This window comes from Scyliorhinus canicula, chromosome 6, assembly GCF_902713615.1.
Source record: "Scyliorhinus canicula chromosome 6, sScyCan1.1, whole genome shotgun sequence".
Taxonomy (NCBI): domain Eukaryota; kingdom Metazoa; phylum Chordata; class Chondrichthyes; order Carcharhiniformes; family Scyliorhinidae; genus Scyliorhinus; species Scyliorhinus canicula.
The window spans coordinates 28,015,204-28,041,471 of record NC_052151.1 but is presented as its reverse complement, the minus strand read 5'-3'; the positions used below and the strand labels follow the sequence as shown (position 1 = coordinate 28,041,471).

General features: G+C 61.9%; 1 protein-coding gene across 2 annotated transcripts in view; it reads right to left on the bottom strand.

Moving 5' to 3' along the window:
- The window catches only part of LOC119967056 (TOG array regulator of axonemal microtubules protein 2-like), a 147,001-nt gene that overhangs the window by 74,338 nt on the left and 46,395 nt on the right, over positions 1–26,268 (bottom strand). For both annotated transcript variants that reach the window (XM_038799084.1, XM_038799085.1), the window contains exons 3-5: positions 25,099–25,225; positions 3,241–3,375; positions 1,114–1,392 (exon numbers count right to left, since the gene is read on the bottom strand). In XM_038799084.1, the coding sequence (XP_038655012.1) occupies positions 1,114–1,392; positions 3,241–3,375; positions 25,099–25,225 (541 nt within the window). The remainder of the gene's footprint in view (positions 1–1,113; positions 1,393–3,240; positions 3,376–25,098; positions 25,226–26,268) is intronic.

Genomic DNA, 26,268 nt, shown 5'->3' with positions numbered 1-26,268 from the left:
TTGTTTTGAATCACTAGCTTTCGGAGCGCAGCTCCTTCATCAGGTGAGTGTTGATGGTGGACAGGCTTTGGGGGGGGAGTCAGGTGAGTTACTCGCCACAGAATTCCCAGCCCTAATAAATAAAAACAGAAAATGCTGGATGAACTCAACAGGTCTGGCAGCATCTGTGGAGAATGCCCAGCCTCTGGCCTGGCGACAAGTTTTTAATTTGGATCGAAAATTGCTAGGACTGCAAAGCGAGAAGTGGTTGAACATTCTGAGGAAAGGGGACATGGACACAGGCCTTGGACTAATAGCAGGAAAGCGTGGAGATCCTGAATTCTGTTCACTCTCGTTTATCTCTGTCTCCCACTCGAAACAAAAGTGATTGTGAAAACTTGATAAGCTGGACATAAAATAGAGCCACTTTTTTCAGTGAAACACAGGCTCCATTGTGTAACAGGATGTGATGCTCCAGCAAGTACTAACAGTACTGGCCATAGGCCATTTTGGCTATTACAAGCAGATGAAGTACACTGCGATCATTTACAATTGTGCAACAACTGTTTTGCACCTTGTGTTGGCGCTGATGGCGAGGGGGGGGGGGGGGGGTCAAAAGAATGGAAGAGAATATGGGGAAAGAGAGAAAGTGAGAGAAAGAGCAAGTGAGGAGACACAGGGAGGAAAGAAAAAAGGAATGAGGAAAAGAGAGGAGGAAGAAATTGAAATGAGGAAAGGGAGCATGAAAAGGAGCAGGTGAGAAAGAGGAAGATTGAAGATGGAGAGATAGAATGTGACAGCAAGGGTGAGGAAAACAATAGCCAGTGACAGTGAGCAGAGAGGGAGAGAGAGAGAGAGAGAAAGAGAGTGAGGACAGAAAGGTGAGGAAATAGAGAGTGAGTGGCAATGAGCAGAAAGAGGGGGCGAGAAATAGAGGATGAGCAAAGGAAAGGTGAAGGAAGAGAGAGGGTGATGAAGGAGAGAATGGGAAAATCAGTGAATGGAGAGGGTGAAGAGAGAGTGATAGTGAGCAGAGAGAGAGAGATTGGAAACCAGAGGAAGAGAAGGAGAAATGAAGGAGAGAGAGGGGAAGGAAAGAGGAATGACAATGTTTGCAGATGGCATTGAACTTACTCTTTTGTGGCAGGATTTCAGACATTTGCCGTTTGAGTTTGTTTTTAAGTTGAAGCGTATCGAGGAAGGGATGGCCACCGTCTGCCTCTGAGTCAGCCAAGTCCAGCTTCACACTGTAGCCATGAACATGAGACGCAGCCTGCGATCTGCTGCCATCGAACAAGTGGTAGAAATCATTACTGCCCAAAAGCCAGCCACCCGCAGACTGCTGACCTCCCTCCGTACTCTTTACAAAGCAGGTTTTCTTCAGGGGCAAGTTCAGACTGGACTGAAGAAAGGCTGTGGAAAACAAGAGGTGTTAGTGGAGTCCTCAGCACACCCTGCTCTTAAAGAGCAAAAGTCCTATCAGTAAACAATTCCCATCAACTCTCGTCAGAAAATCAAAATGCTGGAAACACTTGGCAGGACAGGCAGCGTTGTGGAGAGAGAGCAACATCATCATAGAATTTACAGTGCAGAAGGAGACCATTCGGCCCATCGAGTCTGCACCGGCCCTTGGAAAGGGCATTCTACCCAAGCCCACACCTCCACCCTATCCCCGTAAACCAGTAACCCACCTAACTTTTTTGGACACTAAGGGCAATTTTAGCACGGCCAATCCCCTAAACAGCACATCTTTGGACTGTGGGAGGAAACCGGAGCACCCGGAGGAAACCCACGCAGATACGGGGAGAACGTGCAGACTCCACACAGACAGTGACCCAAGCCGGGAATCAAGCCTGCGACCCTGGAGCTGTGAAGCAACTGTGCTAACCACTGTGCAACCGTGCCACCCTTGTGCTACCATGCCAACCTGAAAATTTAGTGCTGTTTTTCTCTCTCCAAGAGTCATTCAAAATCATGAAGGGTTTTGATAAAATAAAAAAGGAGAAACTGTTTCCACTGGCAAGAGGGGTTATGGCGAGAGGCCATGAGTTTTGGCAATTGGGAAAAGAACCAGAGGGGATGATAAGGGTCTGGTTTAGCACAGTGGGCTAAACAGCTGGCTTGTAATGAAGAATAAGGCAACAGCGCGGGTTCAATTCCCGTACCAGCCTCCCCGAACAGGCGCCGGAATGTGGCGACTAGGGGCTTTTCACAGTAACTTCATTGAAGCCTACTCGTGACAATAAGTTATTATTCTTATCTATTTGCAGTGATTCTAATTTTGCTCATTCTGGTCTCCTGAACATCCCCAATTTTAGCTATCCCACCATTGGTGGTCAAGCCTTCAATTACCTCAGCCCCAAGCTCTGGAATACTTTCTCTATGCCTCTCAGTCTCACCACCTATCGTTCCTCCTTTAAGACACACCTTAAAACCAAACTCTCTCACCAAACGTGACCAATTGTATTAAATTGTAGCTATAGACGCACTTAGGATTATTCAGCAAGTGTTGTCCAATTGCGGGATCACATCGAACCGTGCACGATTTGTTGACCAAACTCAACCAGCCCATGCTTGCAAAACCCAGAACGAAACAACGACTAATCAGTCGAGCTCATAATGTGGCTCATTTACGCTTGTTCGGAGTGACATATATTCATACATAGGGATCCATTCTTTGCAGACAAAAGGAATATGGTCAAGCCTTGTGTCTTTTTTGAACAATCCAGAGGCTTGGGGAATCTATTGTTTCCTGTTGCTTTCCCCATGGCAATGGTTCGGCCAGTCAGCATTGACTTGCTAACCAATCACCCCCCCATAAATTACTGTTTGAAATTTGGCATTCTTTTGTTTGTCCTGGTGTGTGCGCGATGGAAAAGTGTTGGCAACATGTGTCTCTTTTCAGTAATATTCAAGTGCCGCACTACCAAGCGACTGACGTCGAAGTCTGGATCTCTATCCCTCAAAAGGCTGTGGTTTCTGGGACTAGTGGGCTGTCAAAGATTGCAATAAATAGACCTGTGTAAGGTGAAGCGATCTTAAGAGAAGGAGTAAAGTATAAGGGTGAATTACAGATTGGCTATTATCCAATTGAATGGCACAACAGGCTTAAGGGGCTGAATGGCCTCCTCCTTTCCCCATGTTTCTGCATTCCCAGGCAGAGGGGATCTTTGCTCCAGAGCAGCATTTGCTGGGTCTTGGAAGTGAAGGAGATGCTTTAATCCACGGCATCACCCAGTCTCACACACATACAATCTTTACCTTTCCCTTTGGATAGCCAGCCACCTGTCTGCAAATGGAGACTAGAATCCACACTGTTGCTGCGAATGAGTTTGAATGCTGCTTCATTATTCCGTATGGGCCCACAGTACACAGTCAAGGGCACCCCATATTGGCCTGATTTGTGGTGAGAATATAACAGTGAAAGTTAGTCACTGCAAATGGTAAAAACAACATTTCATTCACATTTATTACTATAAAGTGACCAAGTTATGGCTTAATCCTTCCATTAGGTTCTTATTATTCATACATGCATACATAGGGTATACAACACAGAAACAGGTCATTTGGCCCAATAAGTCCATGCTGGTGTTTATGCTCCACTCGAGCCTCTTCCCAACATCTCTATGTTCCATCGTTATTGTCGGTATCGCCACTAGACTAGTAATCCAGAGCTCTGAGCAATGTTCTGGGGGCCTGGGTTCAAATCCCACCATGGTGAAATGTGAACTCAATTAAAGAAATCTGGATTTCTTTGAAATGAAACTGTTTCAAAGAGTAAACATTCCATGAAACTATTCTCAATTGCTTTAAAATAAATATCTGGGAAGGAAATGTGGCCTACATGTGACTCCAGATTCACAGCAATGTGGTTGATTCTTAAATGGCCCCGCACGTCATTCAGTTCAATCCAGAGCAATTAGGAATGGGCGGGCGATGTTGGCGGCCAAGTGGAGAGGGAATACGCGGTGTCTGCTGGCACCATCGAGTTCTTCAGCCCGGTGGGCACCACCGGGGCTGGGTTGTTTTATTGACCCCTTTAATCACATTTTGATTTGATGCTTTAAGTTCCTGGTAGCAATAGTTTTTGTTTGATGCAGTATCCCTTTAAGGAGCTGCACGTTTGATTTATCCCTTAGTTTGTTTAATTTAACCCCAAAATATTACACTACTTGCTTCAACCACCTCCTGTGGGAGCGAGTTCCACATCCTCACTGCACTTTGGGTGAAGAGTTTCTTCTGAACTCTCTATTGGATTTCTTGGTGACTCTCTTATATTGACGGCCTTATAGTCAGAATACAGGAGGGAGATAGAGAACCTAGTGGAGTGGTGTAACAACAACAATCTCTCCCTAAATGCCAGCAAAACTAAAGAGCTGGTCATTGACTTCAGGAAGCAAAGTACTGTACACACCCCTGCAGCATCAATGGGGCCGAGGTGGAGATGGTTAGCAGTTTCAAATTCCTAGGGGTGCACATCTCCAAAAATCTGTCCTGGTCCACCCACGTCGACGCTACCACCAAGAAAGCACAACAGCGCCTATACATCCTCAGGAAACTATGGAAATTCGGCATGTCCACATTAACCCTTGCCAACTTTTACAGATGCACTATAGAAAGCATCCTATCAGGCTGCATCACAGCCTGTTATGGCAACTGCTCGGCCCAGGACCGCAAGGAACTTCAGAGAGTCGTGAACACATCCCAGTCCATCACACGAACCTGCCTCCCACCAATTGACTCTGTCTACACCTCCCGCTGCCGGGGGAAAGCAGGCAGCATAATCAAGGATCCCTCCCACCCGGCTTACTCACTCTTCCAACTTCTTCCATCGGGCAGGAGTAACACACACAAACAGACTCAAAAACAGCTTCTTCCCCGCTGTTACCAGACTCCTAAATTACCCTCTTATTGACTGACCTCATTAACACTACACCCCTGTATGCTTCATCTGATGCCGGTGCTTATGTAGTTACATTATGTACCTTGTGTTGCCCTATTATGTATTTTCTTTTATTTCCTTTTCTTTTCATGTACTTAATGATCAGCTGCTGCAGAAAAATACTTTTCACTGTACCGCGGTACATGTGACAATAAACAAATCCAATCCAATACCCACAAGAAGAAACATTCTCTCTGTACCCATTCTATCTAAACCTTTCATCATTTTTAAAACCTCTATCAGTTCATCCCTCAGCCTTCTTTTTTCTACAGAGAAAGATCCAGCCTGTGAATTCTTTCCTGATATGTGCACCCACACATTCCTGGCATCATCCTTGTAAATCTCCTCTTCAATGTCCCTTTTATAATATGGTGACTGGAACGGCAACACAGTGATATCTAACCAAGGCTGAGTAAAACCTTCCTGTTTTTCAGTTCTGTCCTTCAAGAAATAAAACCGCGCACACAGTTCTTTTCAATTTTTGCTGTTTGTCCTTGGGATATGGTTACCACCGGCAAGGCCCACCTTCAACTACCCCTAAGAGGGTTCCGGTGAGTCTTTCCCATGTGCTGCTACAGTCCGTGATGGGTATTGGGTAAGGGGTTTGAGGTGAACAATGGCAATAGACACCCTAGCTGTGTGACTCAGAGAGGAAATTGAAGGCGATGGTGTTCCCCTAACATTGAAAAGGATGGACTCATGGCGGGATTCTCCGACCCCCTGCCGGATCGGAGTATCACCAGGGGACGGCATGAATCCCGCCACTGCTGGCTGCCGAATTCTCCGGCGCCGGGGATTTGGCGGGGGCGGGAATCGCGCCGCGCCGGTCGGCGGCCGTTGGCAGCGGCCCCCTCCAGCGATTCTCCGGCCCGCGATGGGCCGAGGTGCCGAGGTGCCGTCCATTTTCGGCGGGTCCTGCCAGCGTATGTTACGACAGGTACCTACCGGCGAGACCTGGCTCCGCGGGCGGCCTCTGGGGTCCTCGGGGGGATCTGTCCCCAGGGGGTGCCCCCATGGTGGCCTGGCCTACGATCAGAGCCCACCGATCTGCAGGTGGGCCTGTGCTGTGTGGGCACTCTATTCCTCCACGCCAGCCGCTGTAATGGTCCGCGATGGCCGGCGTGGAGATTAACCCCCCCTGCGCATGCGCTGGGATGACGCCAGCATACGCTGCCACTCCCCCGCATGCGCCAACTCACGCTGGCCGGCGGAGGCCCTTCGGCGGCGGTTGGCGTGGCGACAAGCCACTTTTGCGCCGGCTGGCGCAGCACAAACCGCTCCGGCGTCGGCCTAGCCCCTGAAGGTGAGGAGGATTCCGCACCTTTGGGGCGGCCCGATGCCAGAGTGGTTCACGCCCCTCCTACGTGCTGGAGTTGCCCGCCCCGCCGGTTTTCAAAGAATCCTGCTCATAGTCACACAGCACGTTTAAGGATCATAGGATAACACAAGGCACTTTGCAGACAGCTAAGAACTTTAGAACGGTAACCAGCTCCCAAAACCAGAGGGGGTGATTTTCTACCCACTTTTCTGATGAGCGGTAAGCCAGTGGGGGTGAAGCATCTAAAGGGAGTCCCCAAAATGATTTCCCACTGACATTGCCCCTGCTGCCCCCCCCCCCCCCCCCCCCACCCCCCCCCCACCCCCCCACCCCCCTCGCCAAAGGTGTAATTGGACTCCCGCCACGAAAGGTCAGGAACCCCATTACCATATATTTAAATATCATTATTCACGGGCACCCCTGCTGTATTACCCCCCCTCCTCCCCCACCCCCCACCCCCCCCCCCGTCCCATGTAAGGAACACAATTCCAGCCAAACATTTGTTTTCTTTTTATATACAAGCCTTGGACAAGCTTATGAATCTATTCTTTAATTCATTTTTTTCTTCTTGTAGTTCCCTGCACTTCAGTGTCGTATTTCCATTTTCCAATCTCCCTCCTGTCTATTCCTTTTGTGTCTGCACCAGAACTTTGCCATGGTCCTTCACTTTGGCCAGGACTAGTCTGCAGTCCAGTCTCAACTTGTTTCAGTTCTGTAATTGGCTTCATTAGCCACTCACAGCTTGGCAAGCTCTACAGCCTTTCCTTTCAATGCCTCTTCCTTGACATTCAACTGCTTTGTCAGCTCTCCAGTCCGTTTCTTGTCACCTTTGTCGCCCTCCAGGAATATAGAACATTGCTCAAACTCAATCTTCCCTGCCGACCGGTTCTTCAATTTGTTCAGAGTGACGTTAAAATCATTTTGCTTCTCTTTGTAATCTTTCAGAGGAATAAACTTTGCCCTAAGGAATTCTTGCAGTTAGGGTTAGGGTTAGGGTTAGGGTTAGTGTGTGAAGGTCTTTCAATGGGGTTTTTCTTGTCAAATCCTTGCTTCATCTAGTTCTTTCCTTCAGTACGGTTTCTTTGCTTGCTTTCTCTTATCCTTCCATTCTGCTGTTTTGGACAGTCTTCATTTCTTCATGTTGCTGAATGGTCACACATTCCTTTTGCATTCGATCTTGAAGGACAATGAACTGTTCCTTAAACTGCTTATCTTCTCATTGCCATCTCTCTGAGGTTATGTGTTGCCCTCAGCAAAGTTGCCCTCCCTCTGGGGTCTCTGGTTGCCATTGGCAGAATTGGCTTATCTCCCGAGGATCTCTTGTTGACTGCTACGTTTTATTGGGAGTATGCTAAACCAGTCATTTTCAAACTCAGGGTTGCAACCTGCAGGAGGATCGCAGGCGGGTGTGGGGAGGAACGCAGGCGGGTGTGGGGAGGATCGCAGGCGGGTGTCGGGAGGATCGCAGGCGGGTGTGGGGAGGATTGCCAGGCGGGTGTGGGGAGGATCGCAGGCGGGTGTGGGGAGGATCGCAGGCGGGTGTGGGGAGGATCGCAGGCGGGTGTCGGGAGGATCGCAGGCGGGTGTGGGGAGGATCGCAGGCGGGTGTGGGGAGGATCGCAGGCGGGTGTGGGGAGGATCGCCAGGCGGGTGTCGGGGAGGATCGCAGGCGGGTGTCGGGAGGATCGCAGTCGGGTGTCGGGAGGATCGCAGGCGGGTGTGGGGAGGATCGCAGGCGGGTGTGGGGAGGATCGCAGGCGGGTGTCGGGAGGATCGCAGGCGGGTGTGGGGAGGATCGCAGGCGGGTGTGGGGAGGATCGCAGGCGGGTGTGGGGAGGATCGCAGGCGGGTGTCGGGAGGATCGCAGGCGGGTGTGGGGAGGATCGCAGGCGGGTGTGGGGAGGATCGCAGGCGGGTGTCGGGAGGTTCGCAGGCGGGTGTCGGGAGGATCGCAGGCGGGTGTCGGGAGGATCGCAGGCGGGTGTGGGGAGGATCGCAGGCGGGTGTCGGGAGGATCGCAGGCGGGTGTGGGGAGGATCGCAGGCGGGTGTGGGGAGGATCGCAGGCGGGTGTCGGGAGGATCGCAGGCGGGTGTCGGGAGGATCGCAGGCGGGTGTGGGGAGGATCGCAGGCGGGTGTGGGGAGGATCGCAGGCGGGTGTGGGGAGGATCGCAGGCGGGTGTGGGGAGGATCGCAGGCGGGTGTCGGGAGGATCGCAGGCGGGTGTGGGGAGGATTGCCAGGCGGGTGTGGGGAGGATCGCAGGCGGGTGTGGGGAGGATCGCAGGCGGGTGTGGGGAGGATCGCAGGCGGGTGTGGGGAGGATCGCAGGCGGGTGTGGGGAGGATCGCAGGCGGGTGTGGGGAGGATCGCAGGCGGGTGTAGGGAGGATCGCAGGCGGGTGTGGGGAGGATCGCAGGCGGGTGTCGGGAGGATCGCAGGCGGGTGTCGGGAGGATCGCAGGCGGGTGTGGGGAGGATCGCAGGCGGGTGTCGGGAGGATCGCAGGCGGGTGTCGGGAGGATCGTAGGCGGGTGTGGGGAGGATCGCAGGAGGGTGTGGGGAGGATCGCAGGCGGGTGTCGGGAGGATCGCAGGCGGGTGTGGGGAGGATCGCAGGCGGGTGTGGGGAGGATCGCAGGCGGGTGTCGGGAGGATCGCAGGCGGGTGTGGGGAGGATCGCAGGCGGGTGTCGGGAGGATCGCAGGCGGGTGTCGGGAGGATCGCAGGTGGGTGTGGGGAGGGTCGCAGGCGGGTGTCGGGAGGATCGCCAGGCGGGTGTGGGGAGGATCGCAGGCGGGTGTGGGGAGGATCGCAGGCGGGGTGTCGGGAGGATCGCAGGCGGGTGTCGGGAGGATCGCAGGCGGGTGTGGGGAGGATCGCAGGCGGGTGTCGGGAGGATCGCAGGCGGGTGTGGGGAGGATCGCAGGCGGGTGTGGGGAGGATCGCAGGCGGGTGTGGGGAGGATCGCAGGCGGGTGTGGGGAGGATCGCAGGCGGGTGTCGGGAGGATCGCAGGCGGGTGTCGGGAGGATCGCAGGCGGGTGTGGGGAGGATCGCAGGCGGGTGTGGGGAGGATCGCAGGCGGGTGTGGGGAGGATCGCAGGCGGGTGTCAGGTAGATCGCAGGCGGGTGTCGGGAGGATCGCAGGCGGGTGTGGGGAGGATCGCAGGCGGGTGTGGGGAGGATCGCCAGGCGGGTGTTGGGAGGATCGCAGGCGGGTGTGGGGAGGATCGCAGGCGGGTGTCGGGAGGATCGCAGGCGGGTGTGGGGAGGATCGCAGGCGGGTGTGGGGAGGATCGCAGGCGGGTGTCGGGAGGATCGCAGGCGGGTGTGGGGAGGATCGCAGGCGGGTGTCGGGAGGATCGCAGGCGGGTGTGGGGAGGATCGCAGGCGGGTGTGGGGAGGGTCGCAGGCGGGTGTCGGGAGGATCGCAGGCGGGTGTCGGGAGGATCGCAGGCGGGTGTCGGGAGGATCGCAGGCGGGTGTGGGGAGGGTCGCAGGCGGGTGTCGGGAGGATCGCAGGCGGGTGTCGGGAGGATCGCAGGCGGGTGTCGGGAGGATCGCAGGCGGGTGTGGGGAGGATCGCAGGCGGGTGTGGGGAGGATCGCAGGCGGGTGTGGGGAGGATCGCAGGCGGGTGTGGGGAGGATCGCAGGCGGGTGTCGGGAGGATCGCAGGCGGGTGTCGGGAGGATCGCAGGCGGGTGTCGGGAGGATCGCAGGCGGGTGTCGGGAGGATCGCAGGCGGGTGTGGGGAGGATCGCCAGGCGGGTGTGGGGAGGATCGCAGGCGGGTGTGGGGAGGATCGCAGGCGGGTGTGGGGAGGATCGCAGGCGGGTGTCGGGAGGATCGCAGGCGGGTGTGGGGAGGATCGCAGGCGGGTGTGGGGAGGATCGCAGGCGGGTGTCGGGAGGATCGCAGGCGGGTGTCGGGAGGATCGCAGGCGGGTGTCGGGAGGATCGCAGGCGGGTGTCGGGAGGATCGCAGGCGGGTGTCGGGAGAATCGCAGGCGGGTGTGGGGAGGATCGCAGGCGGGTGTCGGGAGGATCGCAGGCGGGTGTCGGGAGGATCGCAGGCGGGTGTGGAGAGGATCGCAGGCGGGTGTGGGGAGGATCGCAGGCGGGTCTGGGGAGGATCGCAGGCGGGTGTGGGGAGGATCGCAGGCGGGTGTCGGGAGGATCGCAGGCGGGTGTCGGGAGGATCGCAGGCGGGTGTGGAGAGGATCGCAGGCGGGTGTGGGGAGGATCGCAGGCGGGTGTGGGGAGGATCGCAGGCGGGTGTCGGGAGGATCGCAGGCGGGTGTCGGGAGGATCGCAGGCGGCTGTCGGGAGGATCGCAGGCGGGTGTGGGGAGGATCGCAGGCGGGTGTGGGGAGGATCGCAGGCGGGTGTCGGGGAGGATCGCAGGCGGGTGTCGGGGAGGATCGCAGGCGGGTGTCGGGGAGGATCGCAGGCGGGTGTCGGGAGGATCGCAGTCGGGTGTCGGGAGGATCGCAGGCGGGTGTGGGGAGGATCGCAGGCAGGTGTCGGGAGGATCGCAGGCGGGTGTCGGGAGGATCGCAGGCGGGTGTCGGGAGGATCGCAGGCGGGTGTGGGGAGGATCGCAGGTGGGTGTCGGGAGGATCGCAGGCGGGTGTCGGGAGGATCGCAGGCGGGTGTGGGGAGGATCGCAGGCGGTTGTCGGGAGGATCGCAGGCGGGTGTGGGGAGGATCGCAGGCGGGTGTGGGAGGATCGCAGGCGGGTGTGGGGAGGATCGCAGGCGGGTGTCGGGAGGATCGCAGGCGGGTGTCGGGAGGATCGCAGGCGGGTGTCGGGAGGATCGCAGGCGGGTGTGGGGAGGATCGCAGGCGGGTGTCGGGAGGATCGCAGGCGGGTTTGGGGAGGATCGCAGGCGGGTGTGGGGAGGATCGCAGGCGGGTGTGGGGAGGATTGCAGGCGGGTGTCAGGAGGATCGCAGGCGGGTGTGGGGAGGATCGCAGGCGGGTGTCGGGAGGATCGCAGGCGGGTGTCGGGAGGATCGCAGGCGGGTGTGGGGAGGATCGCAGGCGGGTGTCGGGAGGATCGCAGGCGGGTGTGGGGAGGATCGCAGGCGGGTGTGGGGAGGATCGCAGGCGGGTGTGGGGAGGATCGCAGGCGGGTGTGGGGAGGATCGCAGGCGGGTGTGGGGAGGATCGCAGGCGGGTGTCGGGAGGATCGCAGGCGGGTGTGGGGAGGATCGCAGGCGGGTGTGGGGAGGATCGCAGGCGGGTGTGGGGAGGATCGCAGGCGGGTGTGGGGAGGATCGCAGGCGGGTGTGGGGAGGATCGCAGGCGGGTGTCGGGAGGATCGCAGGCGGGTGTCGGGAGGATCGCAGGCGGGTGTCGGGAGGGGTCGCAGGCGGGTGTGGAGAGGATCGCAGGCGGGTGTCGGGAGGATCGCAGGCGGGTGTGGAGAGGATCGCAGGCGGGTGTGGGGAGGATCGCAGGCGGGTGTGGGGGAGGATCGCAGGCGGGTGTGGGGAGGATCGCAGGCGGGTGTCGGGAGGATCGCAGGCGGGTGTCGGGAGGATCGCAGGCGGGTGTGGGGAGGATCGCAGGCGGGTGTGGGGAGGATCGCAGGCGGGTGTGGGGAGGATCGCAGGCGGGTGTCGGGAGGATCGCAGACGGGTGTCGGGAGGATCGCAGGCGGGTGTCGGGAGGATCGCAGGCGGGTGTCGGGAGGATCGCAGGCGGGTGTCGGGAGGATCGCAGGCGGGTGTGGGGAGGATCGCAGGCGGGTGTCGGGAGGATCGCGGGCGGGTGTGGGGAGGATCGCAGGCGGGTGTCGGGAGATCGCAGGCGGGTGTCGGGAGGATCGCAGGCGGGTGTGGGGAGGATCGCAGGCGGGTGTCGGGAGGATCGCAGGCGGGTGTCGGGAGGATCGCAGGCGGGTGTCGGGAGGATCGCAGGCGGGTGTCGGGAGGATCGCAGGCGGGTGTCGGGAGGATCGCAGGCGGGTGTCGGGAGGATCGCCAGGCGGGTGTCGGGAGGATCGCAGGCGGGTGTGGGGAGGATCGCAGGCGGGTGTGGGGAGGATCGCAGGCGGGTGTCGGGAGGATCGCAGGCGGGTGTCGGGAGGATCGCAGGCGGGTGTGGGGAGGATCGCAGACGGGTGTGGGGAGGATCGCAGGCGGGTGTGGGGAGGATCGCAGGCGGGTGTCGGGGAGGATCGCAGGCGGGTGTCGGGAGGATCGCAGTCGGGTGTCGGGAGGATCGCAGGCGGGTGTGGGGAGGATCGCAGGCGGGTGTCGGGAGGATCGCAGGCGGGTGTCGGGAGGATCGCAGGCGGGTGTCGGGAGGATCGCAGGCGGGTGTGGGGAGGATCGCAGGCGGGTGTCGGGAGGATCGCAGGCGGGTGTCGGGAGGATCGCAGGCGGGTGTGGGGAGGATCGCAGGCGGGTGTCGGGAGGATCGCAGGCGGGTGTGGGGAGGATCGCCAGGCGGGTGTCGGGGAGGATCGCAGGCGGGTGTGGGGAGGATCGCAGGCGGGTGTCGGGAGGATCGCAGTTGGGTGTCGGGAGGATCGCAGGCGGGTGTGGGGAGGATCGCAGGCGGGTGTCGGGAGGATCGCAGGCGGGTGTCGGGGAGGGTCGCAGGCGGGTGTGGGGAGGGTCGCAGGCTGGTGTGGGGAGGATCGCAGGCGGGTGTGGGGAGGATCGCAGGCGGGTGTCGGGAGGATCGCAGGTGGGTGTCGGGAGGATCGCAGGTGGGTGTCGGGAGGATCGCAGGCGGGTGTGGGGAGGATCGCAGGCGGGTGTGGGGAGGATCGCAGGCGGGTGTCGGGAGGATCGCAGGCGGGTGTGGGGAGTATCGCAGGCGGGTGTGGGGAGGATCGCAGGCGGGTGTGGGGAGGATCGCAGGCGGGTGTGGGGAGGATCGCAGGCGGGTGTGGGGAGGATCGCAGGCGGGTGTGGGGAGGATCGCAGGCGGGTTTGGGGAGGATTGCAGGCGGGTGTCAGGAGGATCGCAGGCGGGTGTGGGGAGGATCGCAGGCGGGTGTCGGGAGGATCGCAGGCGGGTGTCGGGAGGATCGCAGGCGGGTGTGGGGAGGATCGCAGGCGGGTGTCGGGAGGATCGCAGGCGGGTGTGGGGAGGATCGCAGGCGGGTGTGGGGAGGATCGCAGGCGGGTGTGGGGAGGATCGCAGGCGGGTGTGGGGAGGATCGCAGGCGGGTGTGGGGAGGATCGCAGGCGGGTGTCGGGAGGATCGCAGGCGGGTGTGGGGAGGATCGCAGGCGGGTGTGGGGAGGATCGCAGGCGGGTGTGGGGAGGATCGCAGGCGGGTGTGGGGAGGATCGCAGGCGGGTGTGGGGAGGATCGCAGGCGGGTGTCGGGAGGATCGCAGGCGGGTGTCGGGAGGATCGCAGGCGGGTGTCGGGAGGATCGCAGGCGGGTGTGGAGAGGATCGCAGGCGGGTGTCGGGAGGATCGCAGGCGGGTGTGGAGAGGATCGCAGGCGGGTGTGGGGAGGATCGCAGGCGGGTGTGGGGAGGATCGCAGGCGGGTGTGGGGAGGATCGCAGGCGGGTGTCGGGAGGATCGCAGGCGGGTGTCGGGAGGATCGCAGGCGGGTGTGGAGAGGATCGCAGGCGGGTGTGGGGAGGATCGCAGGCGGGTGTGGGGAGGATCGCAGGCGGGTGTCGGGAGGATCGCAGACGGGTGTCGGGAGGATCGCAGGCGGGTGTCGGGAGGATCGCAGGCGGGTGTCGGGAGGATCGCAGGCGGGTGTGGGGAGGATCGCAGGTGGGTGTCAGGAGGATCGCAGGCGGGTGTGGGGAGGATCGCAGGCGGGTGTCGGGAGGATCGCAGGCGGGTGTCGGGAGGATCGCAGGCGGGTGTGGGGAGGATCGCAGGCGTGTGTCGGGAGGATCGCGGGCGGGTGTGGGGAGGATCGCAGGCGGGTGTCGGGAGATCGCAGGCGGGTGTCGGGAGGATCGCAGGCGGGTGTCGGGAGGATCGCAGGCGGGTGTCGGGAGGATCGCAGGCGGGTGTCGGGAGGATCGCAGGCGGGTGTCGGGAGGATCGCAGGCGGGTGTCGGGAGGATCGCAGGCGGGTGTCGGGAGGATCGCAGGGCGGGTGTCGGGAGGATCGCAGGCGGGTGTCGGGAGGATCGCAGGCGGGTGTGGGGAGGATCGCAGGCGGGGTGTCGGGAGGATCGCAGGCGGGTGTGGGGAGGATCGCAGGCGGGTGTGGGGAGGATCGCAGGCGGGTGTGGGGAGGATCGCAGGCGGGTGTGGGGAGGATCGCAGGCGGGTGTGGGGAGGGATCGCAGGCGGGTGTCGTGAGGATGGGAGGCGGGTGTGGGAGGATCGCAGGCGGGTGTGGGGAGGATCGCAGGCGGGTGTGGGGAGGATCGCAGGCGGGTGTGGGGAGGATCGCAGGCGGGTGTGGGGAGGATCGCAGGCGGGTGTCGGGAGGATCGCAGGCGGGTGTCGGGAGGATCGCAGGCGGGTGTCGGGAGGATCGCAGGCGGGTGTGGAGAGGATCGCAGGCGGGTGTGGGGAGGATCGCAGGCGGGTGTCGGGAGGATCGCAGGCGGGTGTCGGGAGGATCGCAGACGGGTGTCGGGAGGATCGCAGGCGGGTGTCGGGAGGATCGCAGGCGGGTGTCGGGAGGATCGCAGGCGGGTGTCGGGAGGATCGCAGGCGGGTGTGGGGAGGATCGCAGGCGGGTGTCGGGAGGATCGCGGGCGGGTGTGGGGAGGATCGCAGGCGGGTGTCGGGAGATCGCAGGCGGGTGTCGGGAGGATCGCAGGCGGGTGTCGGGAGGATCGCAGGCGGGTGTCGGGAGGATCGCAGGCGGGTGTCGGGAGGATCGCAGGCGGGTGTCGGGAGGATCGCAGGCGGGTGTGGGGAGGATCGCAGGCGGGTGTCGGGAGGATCGCAGGCGGGTGTCGGGAGGATCGCCAGGCGGGTGTCGGGAGGATCGCAGGCGGGTGTGGGGAGGATCGCAGGCGGGTGTGGGAGGATCGCAGGCGGGTGTCGGGAGGATCGCAGGCGGGTGTCGGGAGGATCGCAGGCGGGTGTGGGGAGGATCGCAGACGGGTGTGGGGAGGATCGCAGGCGGGTGTGGGGAGGATCGCAGGCGGGTGTCGGGGAGGATCGCAGGCGGGTGTCGGGAGGATCGCAGTCGGGTGTCGGGAGGATCGCAGGCGGGTGTGGGGAGGATCGCAGGCGGGTGTCGGGAGGATCGCAGGCGGGTGTCGGGAGGATCGCAGGCGGGTGTCGGGAGGATCGCAGGCGGGTGTGGGGAGGATCGCAGGCGGGTGTCGGAGGATCGCAGGCGGGTGTCGGGAGGATCGCAGGCGGGTGTGGGGAGGATCGCAGGCGGGTGTCGGGAGGATCGCAGGCGGGTGTGGGGAGGATCGCCAGGCGGGTGTCGGGGAGGATCGCAGGCGGGTGTGGGGAGGATCGCAGGCGGGTGTCGGGAGGATCGCAGTTGGGTGTCGGGAGGATCGCAGGCGGGTGTGGGGAGGATCGCAGGCGGGTGTCGGGAGGATCGCAGGCGGGTGTCGGGGAGGGTCGCAGGCGGTGTGGGGAGGGTCGCAGGCTGGTGTGGGGAGGATCGCAGGCGGGTGTGGGGAGGATCGCAGGCGGGTGTCGGGAGGATCGCAGGTGGGTGTCGTGGAGGATCGCAGGTGGGTGTCGGGAGGATCGCAGGCGGGTGTGGGGAGGATCGCAGGCGGGTGTGGGGAGGATCGCAGGCGGTGTCGGGAGGATCGCAGGCGGGTGTGGGGAGTATCGCAGGCGGGTGTGGGGAGGATCGCAGGCGGGTGTGGGGAGGATCGCAGGCGGGTGTGGGGAGGATCGCAGGCGGGTGTGGGGAGGATCGCAGGCGGGTGTGGGGAGGATCGCAGGCGGGTTTGGGGAGGATTGCAGGCGGGTGTCAGGAGGATCGCAGGCGGGTGTGGGGAGGATCGCAGGCGGGTGTCGGGAGGATCGCAGGCGGGTGTCGGGAGGATCGCAGGCGGGTGTGGGGAGGATCGCAGGCGGGTGTCGGGAGGATCGCAGGCGGGTGTGGGGAGGATCGCAGGCGGGTGTGGGGAGGATCGCAGGCGGGTGTGGGGAGGATCGCAGGCGGGTGTGGGGAGGATCGCAGGCGGGTGTGGGGAGGATCGCAGGCGGGTGTCGGGAGGATCGCAGGCGGGTGTGGGGAGGATCGCAGGCGGGTGTGGGGAGGATCGCAGGCGGGTGTGGGGAGGATCGCAGGCGGGTGTGGGGAGGATCGCAGGCGGGTGTGGGGAGGATCGCAGGCGGGTGTCGGGAGGATCGCAGGCGGGTGTCGGGAGGATCGCAGGCGGGTGTCGGGAGGATCGCAGGCGGGTGTGGAGAGGATCGCAGGCGGGTGTCGGGAGGATCGCAGGCGGGTGTGGAGAGGATCGCAGGCGGGTGTGGGGAGGATCGCAGGCGGGTGTGGGGAGGATCGCAGGCGGGTGTGGGGAGGATCGCAGGCGGGTGTCGGGAGGATCGCAGGCGGGTGTCGGGAGGATCGCAGGCGGGTGTGGGGAGGATCGCAGGCGGGTGTGGGGAGGATCGCAGGCGGGTGTGGGGAGGATCGCAGGCGGGTGTCGGGAGGATCGCAGGCGGGTGTCGGGAGGATCGCAGGCGGGTGTCGGGAGGATCGCAGGCGGGTGTCGGGAGGATCGCAGGCGGGTGTGGGGAGGATCGCAGGTGGGTGTCAGGAGGATCGCAGGCGGGTGTGGGGAGGATCGCAGGCGGGTGTCGGGAGGATCGCAGGCGGGTGTCGGGAGGATCGCAGGCGGGTGTGGGGAGGATCGCAGGCGGGTGTCGGGAGGATCGCGGGCGGGTGTGGGGAGGATCGCAGGCGGGTGTCGGGAGATCGCAGGCGGGTGTCGGGAGGATCGCAGGCGGGTGTCGGGAGGATCGCAGGCGGGTGTCGGGAGGATCGCAGGCGGGTGTCGGGAGGATCGCAGGCGGGTGTCGGGAGGATCGCAGGCGGGTGTCGGGAGGATCGCAGGCGGGTGTCGGGAGGATCGCAGGCGGGTGTCGGGAGGATCGCAGGCGGGTGTCGGGAGGATCGCAGGCGGGTGTCGGGAGGATCGCAGGCGGGTGTCGGGAGGATCGCAGGCGGGTGTCGGGAGGATCGCAGGCGGGTGTCGGGAGGATCGCAGGCGGGTGTCGGGAGGATCGCCAGGCGGGTGTCGGGAGGATCGCAGGCGGGTGTGGGGAGGATCGCAGGCGGGTGTGGGGAGGATCGCAGGCGGGTGTCGGGAGGATCGCAGGCGGGTGTCGGGAGGATCGCAGGCGGGTGTGGGGAGGATCGCAGACGGGTGTGGGGAGGATCGCAGGCGGGTGTGGGGAGGATCGCAGGCGGGTGTCGGGGAGGATCGCAGGCGGGTGTCGGGAGGATCGCAGTCGGGTGTCGGGAGGATCGCAGGCGGGTGTGGGGAGGATCGCAGGCGGGTGTCGGGAGGATCGCAGGCGGGTGTCGGGAGGATCGCAGGCGGGTGTCGGGAGGATCGCAGGCGGGTGTGGGGAGGATCGCAGGCGGGTGTCGGGAGGATCGCAGGCGGGTGTCGGGAGGATCGCAGGCGGGTGTGGGGAGGATCGCAGGCGGGTGTCGGGAGGATCGCAGGCGGGTGTGGGAGGATCGCCAGGCGGGTGTCGGGGAGGATCGCAGGCGGGTGTGGGGAGGATCGCAGGCGGGTGTCGGGAGGATCGCAGTTGGGTGTCGGGAGGATCGCAGGCGGGTGTGGGGAGGATCGCAGGCGGGTGTCGGGAGGATCGCAGGCGGGTGTCGGGGAGGGTCGCAGGCGGGTGTGGGGAGGGTCGCAGGCTGGTGTGGGGAGGATCGCAGGCGGGTGTGGGGAGGATCGCAGGCGGGTGTCGGGAGGATCGCAGGTGGGTGTCGGGAGGATCGCAGGTGGGTGTCGGGAGGATCGCAGGCGGGTGTGGGGAGGATCGCAGGCGGGTGTGGGGAGGATCGCAGGCGGGTGTCGGGAGGATCGCAGGCGGGTGTGGGGAGTATCGCAGGCGGGTGTGGGGAGGATCGCAGGCGGGTGTGGGGAGGATCGCAGGCGGGTGTGGGGAGGATCGCAGGCGGGTGTGGGGAGGATCGCAGGCGGGTGTGGGGAGGATCGCAGGCGGGTTTGGGGAGGATTGCAGGCGGGTGTCAGGAGGATCGCAGGCGGGTGTGGGGAGGATCGCAGGCGGGTGTCGGGAGGATCGCAGGCGGGTGTCGGGAGGATCGCAGGCGGGTGTGGGGAGGATCGCAGGCGGGTGTCGGGAGGATCGCAGGCGGGTGTGGGGAGGATCGCAGGCGGGTGTGGGGAGGATCGCAGGCGGGTGTGGGGAGGATCGCAGGCGGGTGTGGGGAGGATCGCAGGCGGGTGTGGGGAGGATCGCAGGCGGGTGTCGGGAGGATCGCAGGCGGGTGTGGGGAGGATCGCAGGCGTGTGTGGGGAGGATCGCAGGCGGGTGTGGGGAGGATCGCAGGCGGGGTGTGGGGAGGATCGCAGGCGGGTGTGGGGAGGATCGCAGGCGGTGTCGGGAGGGATCGCAGGCGGGTGTCGGGAGGATCGCAGGCGGGTGTCGGGAGGATCGCAGGCGGGTGTGGAGAGGATCGCAGGCGGGTGTCGGGAGGATCGCAGGCGGGTGTGGAGAGGATCGCAGGCGGGTGTGGGGAGGATCGCAGGCGGGTGTGGGGAGGATCGCAGGCGGGTGTGGGGAGGATCGCAGGCGGGTGTCGGGAGGATCGCAGGCGGGTGTCGGGAGGATCGCAGGCGGGTGTGGGGAGGATCGCAGGCGGGTGTGGGGAGGATCGCAGGCGGGTGGGGGGAGGATCGCAGGCGGGTGTCGGGAGGATCGCAGACGGGTGTCGGGAGGATCGCAGGCGGGTGTCGGGAGGATCGCAGGCGGGTGTCGGGAGGATCGCAGGCGGGTGTGGGAGGATCGCAGGTGGGTGTCAGGAGGATCGCAGGCGGGTGTGGGGAGGATCGCAGGCGGGTGTCGGGAGGATCGCAGGCGGGTGTCGGGAGGATCGCAGGCGGGTGTGGGGAGGATCGCAGGCGGGTGTCGGGAGGATCGCGGGCGGGTGTGGGAGGATCGCAGGCGGGTGTCGGGAGATCGCAGGCGGGTGTCGGGAGGATCGCAGGCGGGTGTCGGGAGGATCGCAGGCGGGTGTCGGGAGGATCGCAGGCGGGTGTCGGGAGGATCGCAGGCGGGTGTGGGGAGGATCGCAGGCGGGTGTCGGGAGGATCGCAGGCGGGTGTCGGGAGGATCGCAGGCGGGTGTCGGGAGGATCGCAGGCGGGTGTCGGGGAGGATCGCCAGGCGGGTGTCGGGAGGATCGCAGGCGGGTGTGGGGAGGATCGCAGGCGGGTGTCGGGAGGATCGCAGGCGGGTGTCGGGAGGATCGCAGGCGGGTGTGGGGAGGATCGCAGGCGGGTGTGGGGAGGATCGCAGGCGGGTTGTGGGGAGGATCGCAGGCGGGTGTTGGGGAGGATCGCAGGCGGGTGTCGGGAGGATCGCAGTCGGGTGTCGGGAGGATCGCAGGCGGGTGTGGGGAGGATCGCAGGCGGGTGTCGGGAGGATCGCAGGCGGGTGTCGGGAGGATCGCAGGCGGGTGTCGGGAGGATCGCAGGCGGGTGTGGGGAGGATCGCAGGCGGGTGTCGGGAGGATCGCAGGCGGGTGTCGGGAGGATCGCAGGCGGGTGTGGGGAGGATCGCAGGCGGGTGTGGGGAGGATCGCAGGCGGGTGTCGGGAGGATCGCAGGCGGGTGTGGGGAGGATCGCCAGGCGGGTGTCGGGGAGGATCGCAGGCGGGTGTGGGGAGGATCGCAGGCGGGTGTCGGGAGGATCGCAGTTGGGTGTCGGGAGGATCGCAGGCGGGTGTGGGGAGGATCGCAGGCGGGTGTCGGGAGGATCGCAGGCGGGTGTCGGGGAGGGTCACAGGCGGGTGTGGGGAGGGTCGCAGGCTGGTGTGGGGAGGATCGCAGGCGGGTGTGGGGAGGATCGCAGGCGGGTGTCGGGAGGATCGCAGGTGGGTGTCGGGAGGATCGCAGGTGGGTGTCGGGAGGATCGCAGGCGGGTGTGGGGAGGATCGCAGGCGGGTGTGGGGAGGATCGCAGGCGGGTGTCGGGAGGATCGCAGGCGGGTGTGGGGAGGATCGCAGGCGGGTGTGGGGAGGATCGCAGGCGGGTGTGGGGAGGATCGCAGGCGGGTGTGGGGAGGATCGCAGGCGGGTGTGGGGAGGATCGCAGGCGGGTGTGGGAGGATCGCAGGCGGGTGTCGGGAGGATCGCAGGCGGGTGTGGGGAGGATCGCAGGCGGGTGTTGGGAGGATCGCAGGCGGGTGTGGGGAGGATCGCAGGCGGGTGTGGGGAGGATCGCAGGCGGGTGTGGGGAGGATCGCAGGCGGGTGTCGGGAGGATCGCAGGCGGGTGTCGGGAGGATCGCAGGCGGGTGTCGGGAGGATCGCAGGCGGGTGTCGGGAGGATCGCAGGCGGGTGTCGGGAGGATCGCAGGCGGGTGTCGGGAGGATCGCAGGCGGGTGTCGGGAGGATCGCAGGCGGGTGTCGGGAGGATCGCAGGCGGGTGTGGGGAGGATCGCAGGCGGGTGTGGGGAGGATCGCAGGCGGGTGTCGGGAGGATCGCAGGCGGGTGTGGGGAGGATCGCAGGCGGGTGTGGGGAGGATCGCAGGCGGGTGTCGGGAGGATCGCAGGCGGGTGTCGGGAGGATCGCAGGCGGGTGTCGGGAGGATCGCAGGCGGGTGTGGGGAGGATCGCAGGCGGGTGTGGGGAGGATCGCAGGCGGGTGTGGGGAGGATCGCAGGCGGGTGTGGGAGGATCGCAGGCGGGGTGTCGGGAGGATCGCAGGCGGGTGTCGGGAGGATCGCAGGCGGGTGTCGGGAGGATCGCAGGCGGGTGTGGGGAGGATCGCAGGCGGGTGTCGGGAGGATCGCAGGCGGGTTTGGGGAGGATCGCAGGCGGGTGTGGGGAGGATCGCAGGCGGGTTTGGGGAGGATCGCAGGCGGGTGTCGGGAGGATCGCAGGCGGGTGTCGGGAGGATCGCAGGCGGGTGTCGGGAGGATCGCAGGCGGGTGTGGGGAGGATCGCAGGCGGGTGTCGGGAGGATCGCAGGCGGGTTTGGGGAGGATCGCAGGCGGGTGTGGGGAGGATCGCAGGCGGGTTTGGGGAGGATTGCAGGCGGGTGTCAGGAGGATCGCAGGCGGGTGTGGGGAGGATCGCAGGCGGGTGTTGGGAGGATCGCAGGCGGGTGTCGGGAGGATCGCAGGCGGGTGTGGGGAGGATCGCAGGCGGGTGTGGGGAGGATCGCAGGCGGGTGTGGGGAGGATCGCAGGCGGGTGTGGGGAGGATCGCAGGCGGGTGTCGGGAGGATCGCAGGCGGGTGTGGGGAGGATCGCAGGCGGGTGTGGGGAGGATCGCAGGCGGGTGTGGGGAGGATCGCAGGCGGGTGTGGGGAGGATCGCAGGCGGGTGTCGGGAGGCAGTCACGTGCCCCATACACTGATGTCACGTGCACTGAGCGCCAGTTAGATTCCACCATTTTGTAGCTGCCAGCAGTGCTGGAGCGCGATTCTCCAAGCCCTGCGCTGGGCCGGAGCATCACCGTAACCGTGCCACGCTGCCCGACGCCGCCACGCGATTCTCCGAGGTGCGGAGAATCGCCGCCATTTGCGCCGGCACGTTTGGTGCGCCGCCGGTCGCGGGCCGCTGTCCATGCCAGGGCCGCCGATTCTCCAGCCCGGATGGGCCGAGCGGCCGCGCGGAAACGGCAGAGATCCTCCAGCGCCATTCACCCCTGGTCACTGCCGGTGGGAACCACTCTGCGCGAAGAGTCGGAGGGCGGCCTGTGGGGGAGGGGAGGGGGGGCTCCGTCCCCGGGGGTGGGGGGCCTCCGATGGGGTCTGTTCCGCGATCGGGGCCAACCAATCAGCGGGCCAGCCTCTCTCCCCCCACCCCGGGCCTACTTTGAGGCGCGGCCGGTCCCTGAACACCCCACGCCATGTTGGTTGGGGCCGGCGCACTGATGAAGTACGCCGCGCATGCGCGGGTTGGCACGGCGCCCATTTGACACCGGGAAGAACAGCGTTCACGACGACACCAACACTTAGTCTCCATTTCGGAGAATCGCGCCCATGGTGTGGGCTCCAGGGTCTCTGGTGAACAACCTGCGAAGAAGAAGCTGAGAACAAGAACAAAGCAGCATAAAGATGATAACTTGAGATGTGGGTTTATTAATTGTGCCAATGCAAATCAGGATGCAAAGTGCATGTGTGTTACATGCAGGGAAGCACTGGCAAATTAAAGATTAAAACCCTCAAAACATCAAAGGCATTTCAACACTAAGCATGGCGAGTTCGAGGATAAACCACTTGATTTCTTTTCAAACAAGAACTTAACTTGTCAGCTAAAGTTCTTAGCAGAAATGTAACATTGAATAACAAAGCAGGGTGAGGACCAAGCAGGCTCACCTGTCACATTAAAGGTAAGTGAAAATATGGGGTTGTGAAGTTCGGAAAGCCGTGCGTTGCTAAAGCTAACCGCCGTGAGTCCTGAAGGACGGCCAGTTGGTAAAAGTGGGCCTCGGGGGAGAAAAAAGTTTGAAAAACACTGTGCGAGACCACTCTTTTTAGCACACTGGGCTAAACCGCTGGCTTTTAAAGCAGACCAAGGCAGGCCAGCAGCACGGTTCAATTCCCGTACCAGCCTCCCCGAACAGGTGCCGGAATGTGGCGACTAGGGGCTTTTCACAGTAACTTCATTGAAGCCTACTCGTGACAATAAGCAATTTTCAATTCATTTAATTTCTTGTGTCTGGTTTAGTCGCTTCCTCGTCACAAATGTGTTTGATCTTTCTAGCTTTCTGTCCATGAAACTGATTTATTTCAATATTTTATGTTCTCCACAGACTTCTTCTTAAACATTCAACTTTTTTTTAAACTTCAGCCTTTTTTTAAACTGCAGCTCTCTTTCAGCTCCCCTCTACAGGCTGGGTCCACCACCTCTTCTATAGTGTAAGTTTGCTCACTACGATGCGGATTGTGCCTCTTAGGGCCTTGCGTCTTTTTCTGTTACTCACCTGCCTTTGGCTCTGAGCAGTTTTCTAGCTCTGCATCAGAGGGGTCTTGGCAGGACAGCTGACAGGATTTACCAACTGTCCTGGCTTGAGACAATTCACACCTCTTTACCTCTGGACCTGTAAAGACTTAATTACCTGCAAAAACTTGCATGCAAAGTATCATCTTGCATCTTTGCCTTTGTTTCTATATGTTTCTGGAACCCACCTCTTCATTCACCTGAGGAAGGAGCAGTGCTCCGAAAGCTAGTGATTCGAAACAAACCTGTTGGACTTTAACCTGGTATTGTAAGACTTCTTACTGTGCTCACCCCAGTCCAACGCCGGCATCTCCACACCATAGTTTTTAACTATTCACAGATCCAGGGTATGGTTATGTATGGTGTTGCTTCAGGGAAGTAGGCTGCTTATTAACAGAGTTCTGTTCTTTTGGACTGTTCCCTCCCAGTGTCTATTACCATGTGACTCTGTGTATCATAACATGGTCGATGCTATTCTCCAGTCCCATGTCAACCGTTGCTCTGCCGAGCACTTTTATATTACAATACATGCAGCAACATCCAACGGTTTTTAACTTAGGTGTTCCTCTCAATCTATATCATGATTCAATGAGATGTCGCCAAACTACAATGTTTTTTTATATCATATAGGCTCATCTTAACAATACATCCTAGTTCTTCAATAACTCACACTTTAGCCTCTCAACACTGGTTGTGAACCAGTACCAACTCATATGCTATAATACCCAGGTCCCTCTACCCTCCTCTATCAGACTTCAATTCAGAGCACAGCTTGGTACACACATGCTATAGTGTAGACCCAACCCTCATGCATTTATCTACATGAAAGAACACTGCCAATACAAACTCATTCCCTCATTAATCTTTTCCTCAACAATGTTGTAAGACCTGCATAAACCTGGATTCTGATCATCGGTAGAGTGAAAAGTGAGTCACAGTGTCATGCAACAAGGATCATCGAATCATAGAATCCCTACAGTGCAGAACGAGGCCATTCAGACCATCGTGCCTGCACTGGCCCTCTGAAAGAGCACCCCACCTAGGTCCACTCCCCTGTCCTATCCCTGTAACCTCACCTAACCTTTTGGACCTTAAGGGGAATTTAGCATGGCCAATCCACCTAACCTGCACATCTTTGGACTGTGGGAGGAAACCGAAGCACCCGGAGGGGAACTCATGCAGACACAGGGAGAACGGGCAAACTCCACACAGACAGTGACCCAAGGCCGGGGATGAACCCAGGTCCCTGGTGCTGTGAGACACCAGTGCTAACCACTGGATCAGCGTGCCACCCTGCAAAATGCTTTTTTCCTGAAGTGCCCACCTGGTCCCCCAAACCAGCTGCAACTCCCACTCATCCCCGGCCAAACCGCCCCCCCCCCCACCCTCGCCCCCCCCCCCCCCCTCGCCCCCCCCCCCCCCCCCCCCCCCCCCCTTACCAAACCTCTAACCCTCAGCTCAAGGAGTTCTTATTCTTAGAATTGGGAATGTTGGAGGTAGAATTGGTCAATCCTTCCCCATGGAGCAACAAATTCAGGGTGATCCTGCAAACCCAACCCCCATCTGTGAGTGGCTGCTTCCAGTGGCAGCTTGGGAACGGATGGCTTATATTATTTTTACAATAGGGAATCTCTCCCCTCTTGGCATGTGGATGGTGAGGGATGTGGGAAAACAAGGAGCTGACAGCCAGTCAAGCAGCCAGTCCGATGTTGTGGGCCTCGCTCCATGTGAACCAGACTCCTGTACCCCTGCCACTCGATGGCTCTCACCTTCTGTAAAGTCCCCGCTCATGTCTGGGATCTGCTTGATGCCGCTTTTCTCAAAAGACTGCGGGCTGCTCGCAATCTGGCTGTGCCACTGGGCAGGGCCCGTGCTGTCCTCAATATTTCCAGAAGACTAGGGGAGAAACAAAAAAATGCTTTATACACAGCGAAACGATGACTAACGCAGACCATGCAATCTGCTGGGAGAGGCAAATAATTGGAAGACAATTAAAACATATCTGGTGGTGGGAACCAGAATATTCCTTTCTGATTTTTAAAAATTAATTAAAACTCGCTGGAGACCACATTGGGCCTACTCGCCACAATTGAGAATTCTTGCCTCTGGCAGGAGTCTATCCTGAAACTGGTCCAGCTCCCCCTCAGAAGCACGGTGAGTTCCCATATTCTTTCACCTCATCATTTAGTGGTGCCTGTCCCCCATTGCTAGGTTCCACAGGTTCCTCATGGCCAGTCCACTTGATGAGCAGGCTAACTTCACCATAGAGAGTAGCATGCCCCAGTCCTTTCCTGTTCTCAGCCATCACCAGCCACCCGCACTGAGGTGCTTTAGAGATAGTGAGCAGAAAAAGAGCAAAGGTTCCCTTGCAGAAGAAGGGGACGGCGAGGTGAAGTGGGGGAGGTGAAGGGGGCAGCGAGGTGAAGTGGGGGAGGTGAAGGGGGCGGCGAGGTGACGTGGGGGAGGTGAAGGGGGCGGCGAGGTGAAGTGGGGGAGGTGAAGGGGGCGGCGAGGTGAAGTGGGGGAGGTGAAGGGGGCGGCGAGGTGAAGTGGGGGAGATGAAGGGGGCGGGGAGGTGAAGTGGGGGAGGTGAAGGGGACGGCGAGGTGAAGTGGGGGAGGTGAAGGGAGCGGCGAGGTGAAGTGGGGGAGGTGAAGGGGGCGGCGAGGTGAAGTGGGGGAGGTGAAGGGGGCGGCGAGGTGAAGTGGGGGAGGTGAAGGGGGCGGCGAGGTGAAGTGGGGGAGGTGAAGGGGGCGGCGAGGTGAAGTGGGGGAGGTGAAGGGGGCGGCGAGGTGAAGTGGGGGAGGTGAAGGGGGCAGCGAGGTGAAGTGGGGGAGGTGAAGGGGGCGGCGAGGTGAAGTGGGGGAGGTGAAGGGGGCGGCGAGGTGAAGTGGGGGAGGTGAAGGGGTGGCGAGGTGAAGTGGGGGAGGTGAAGGGGA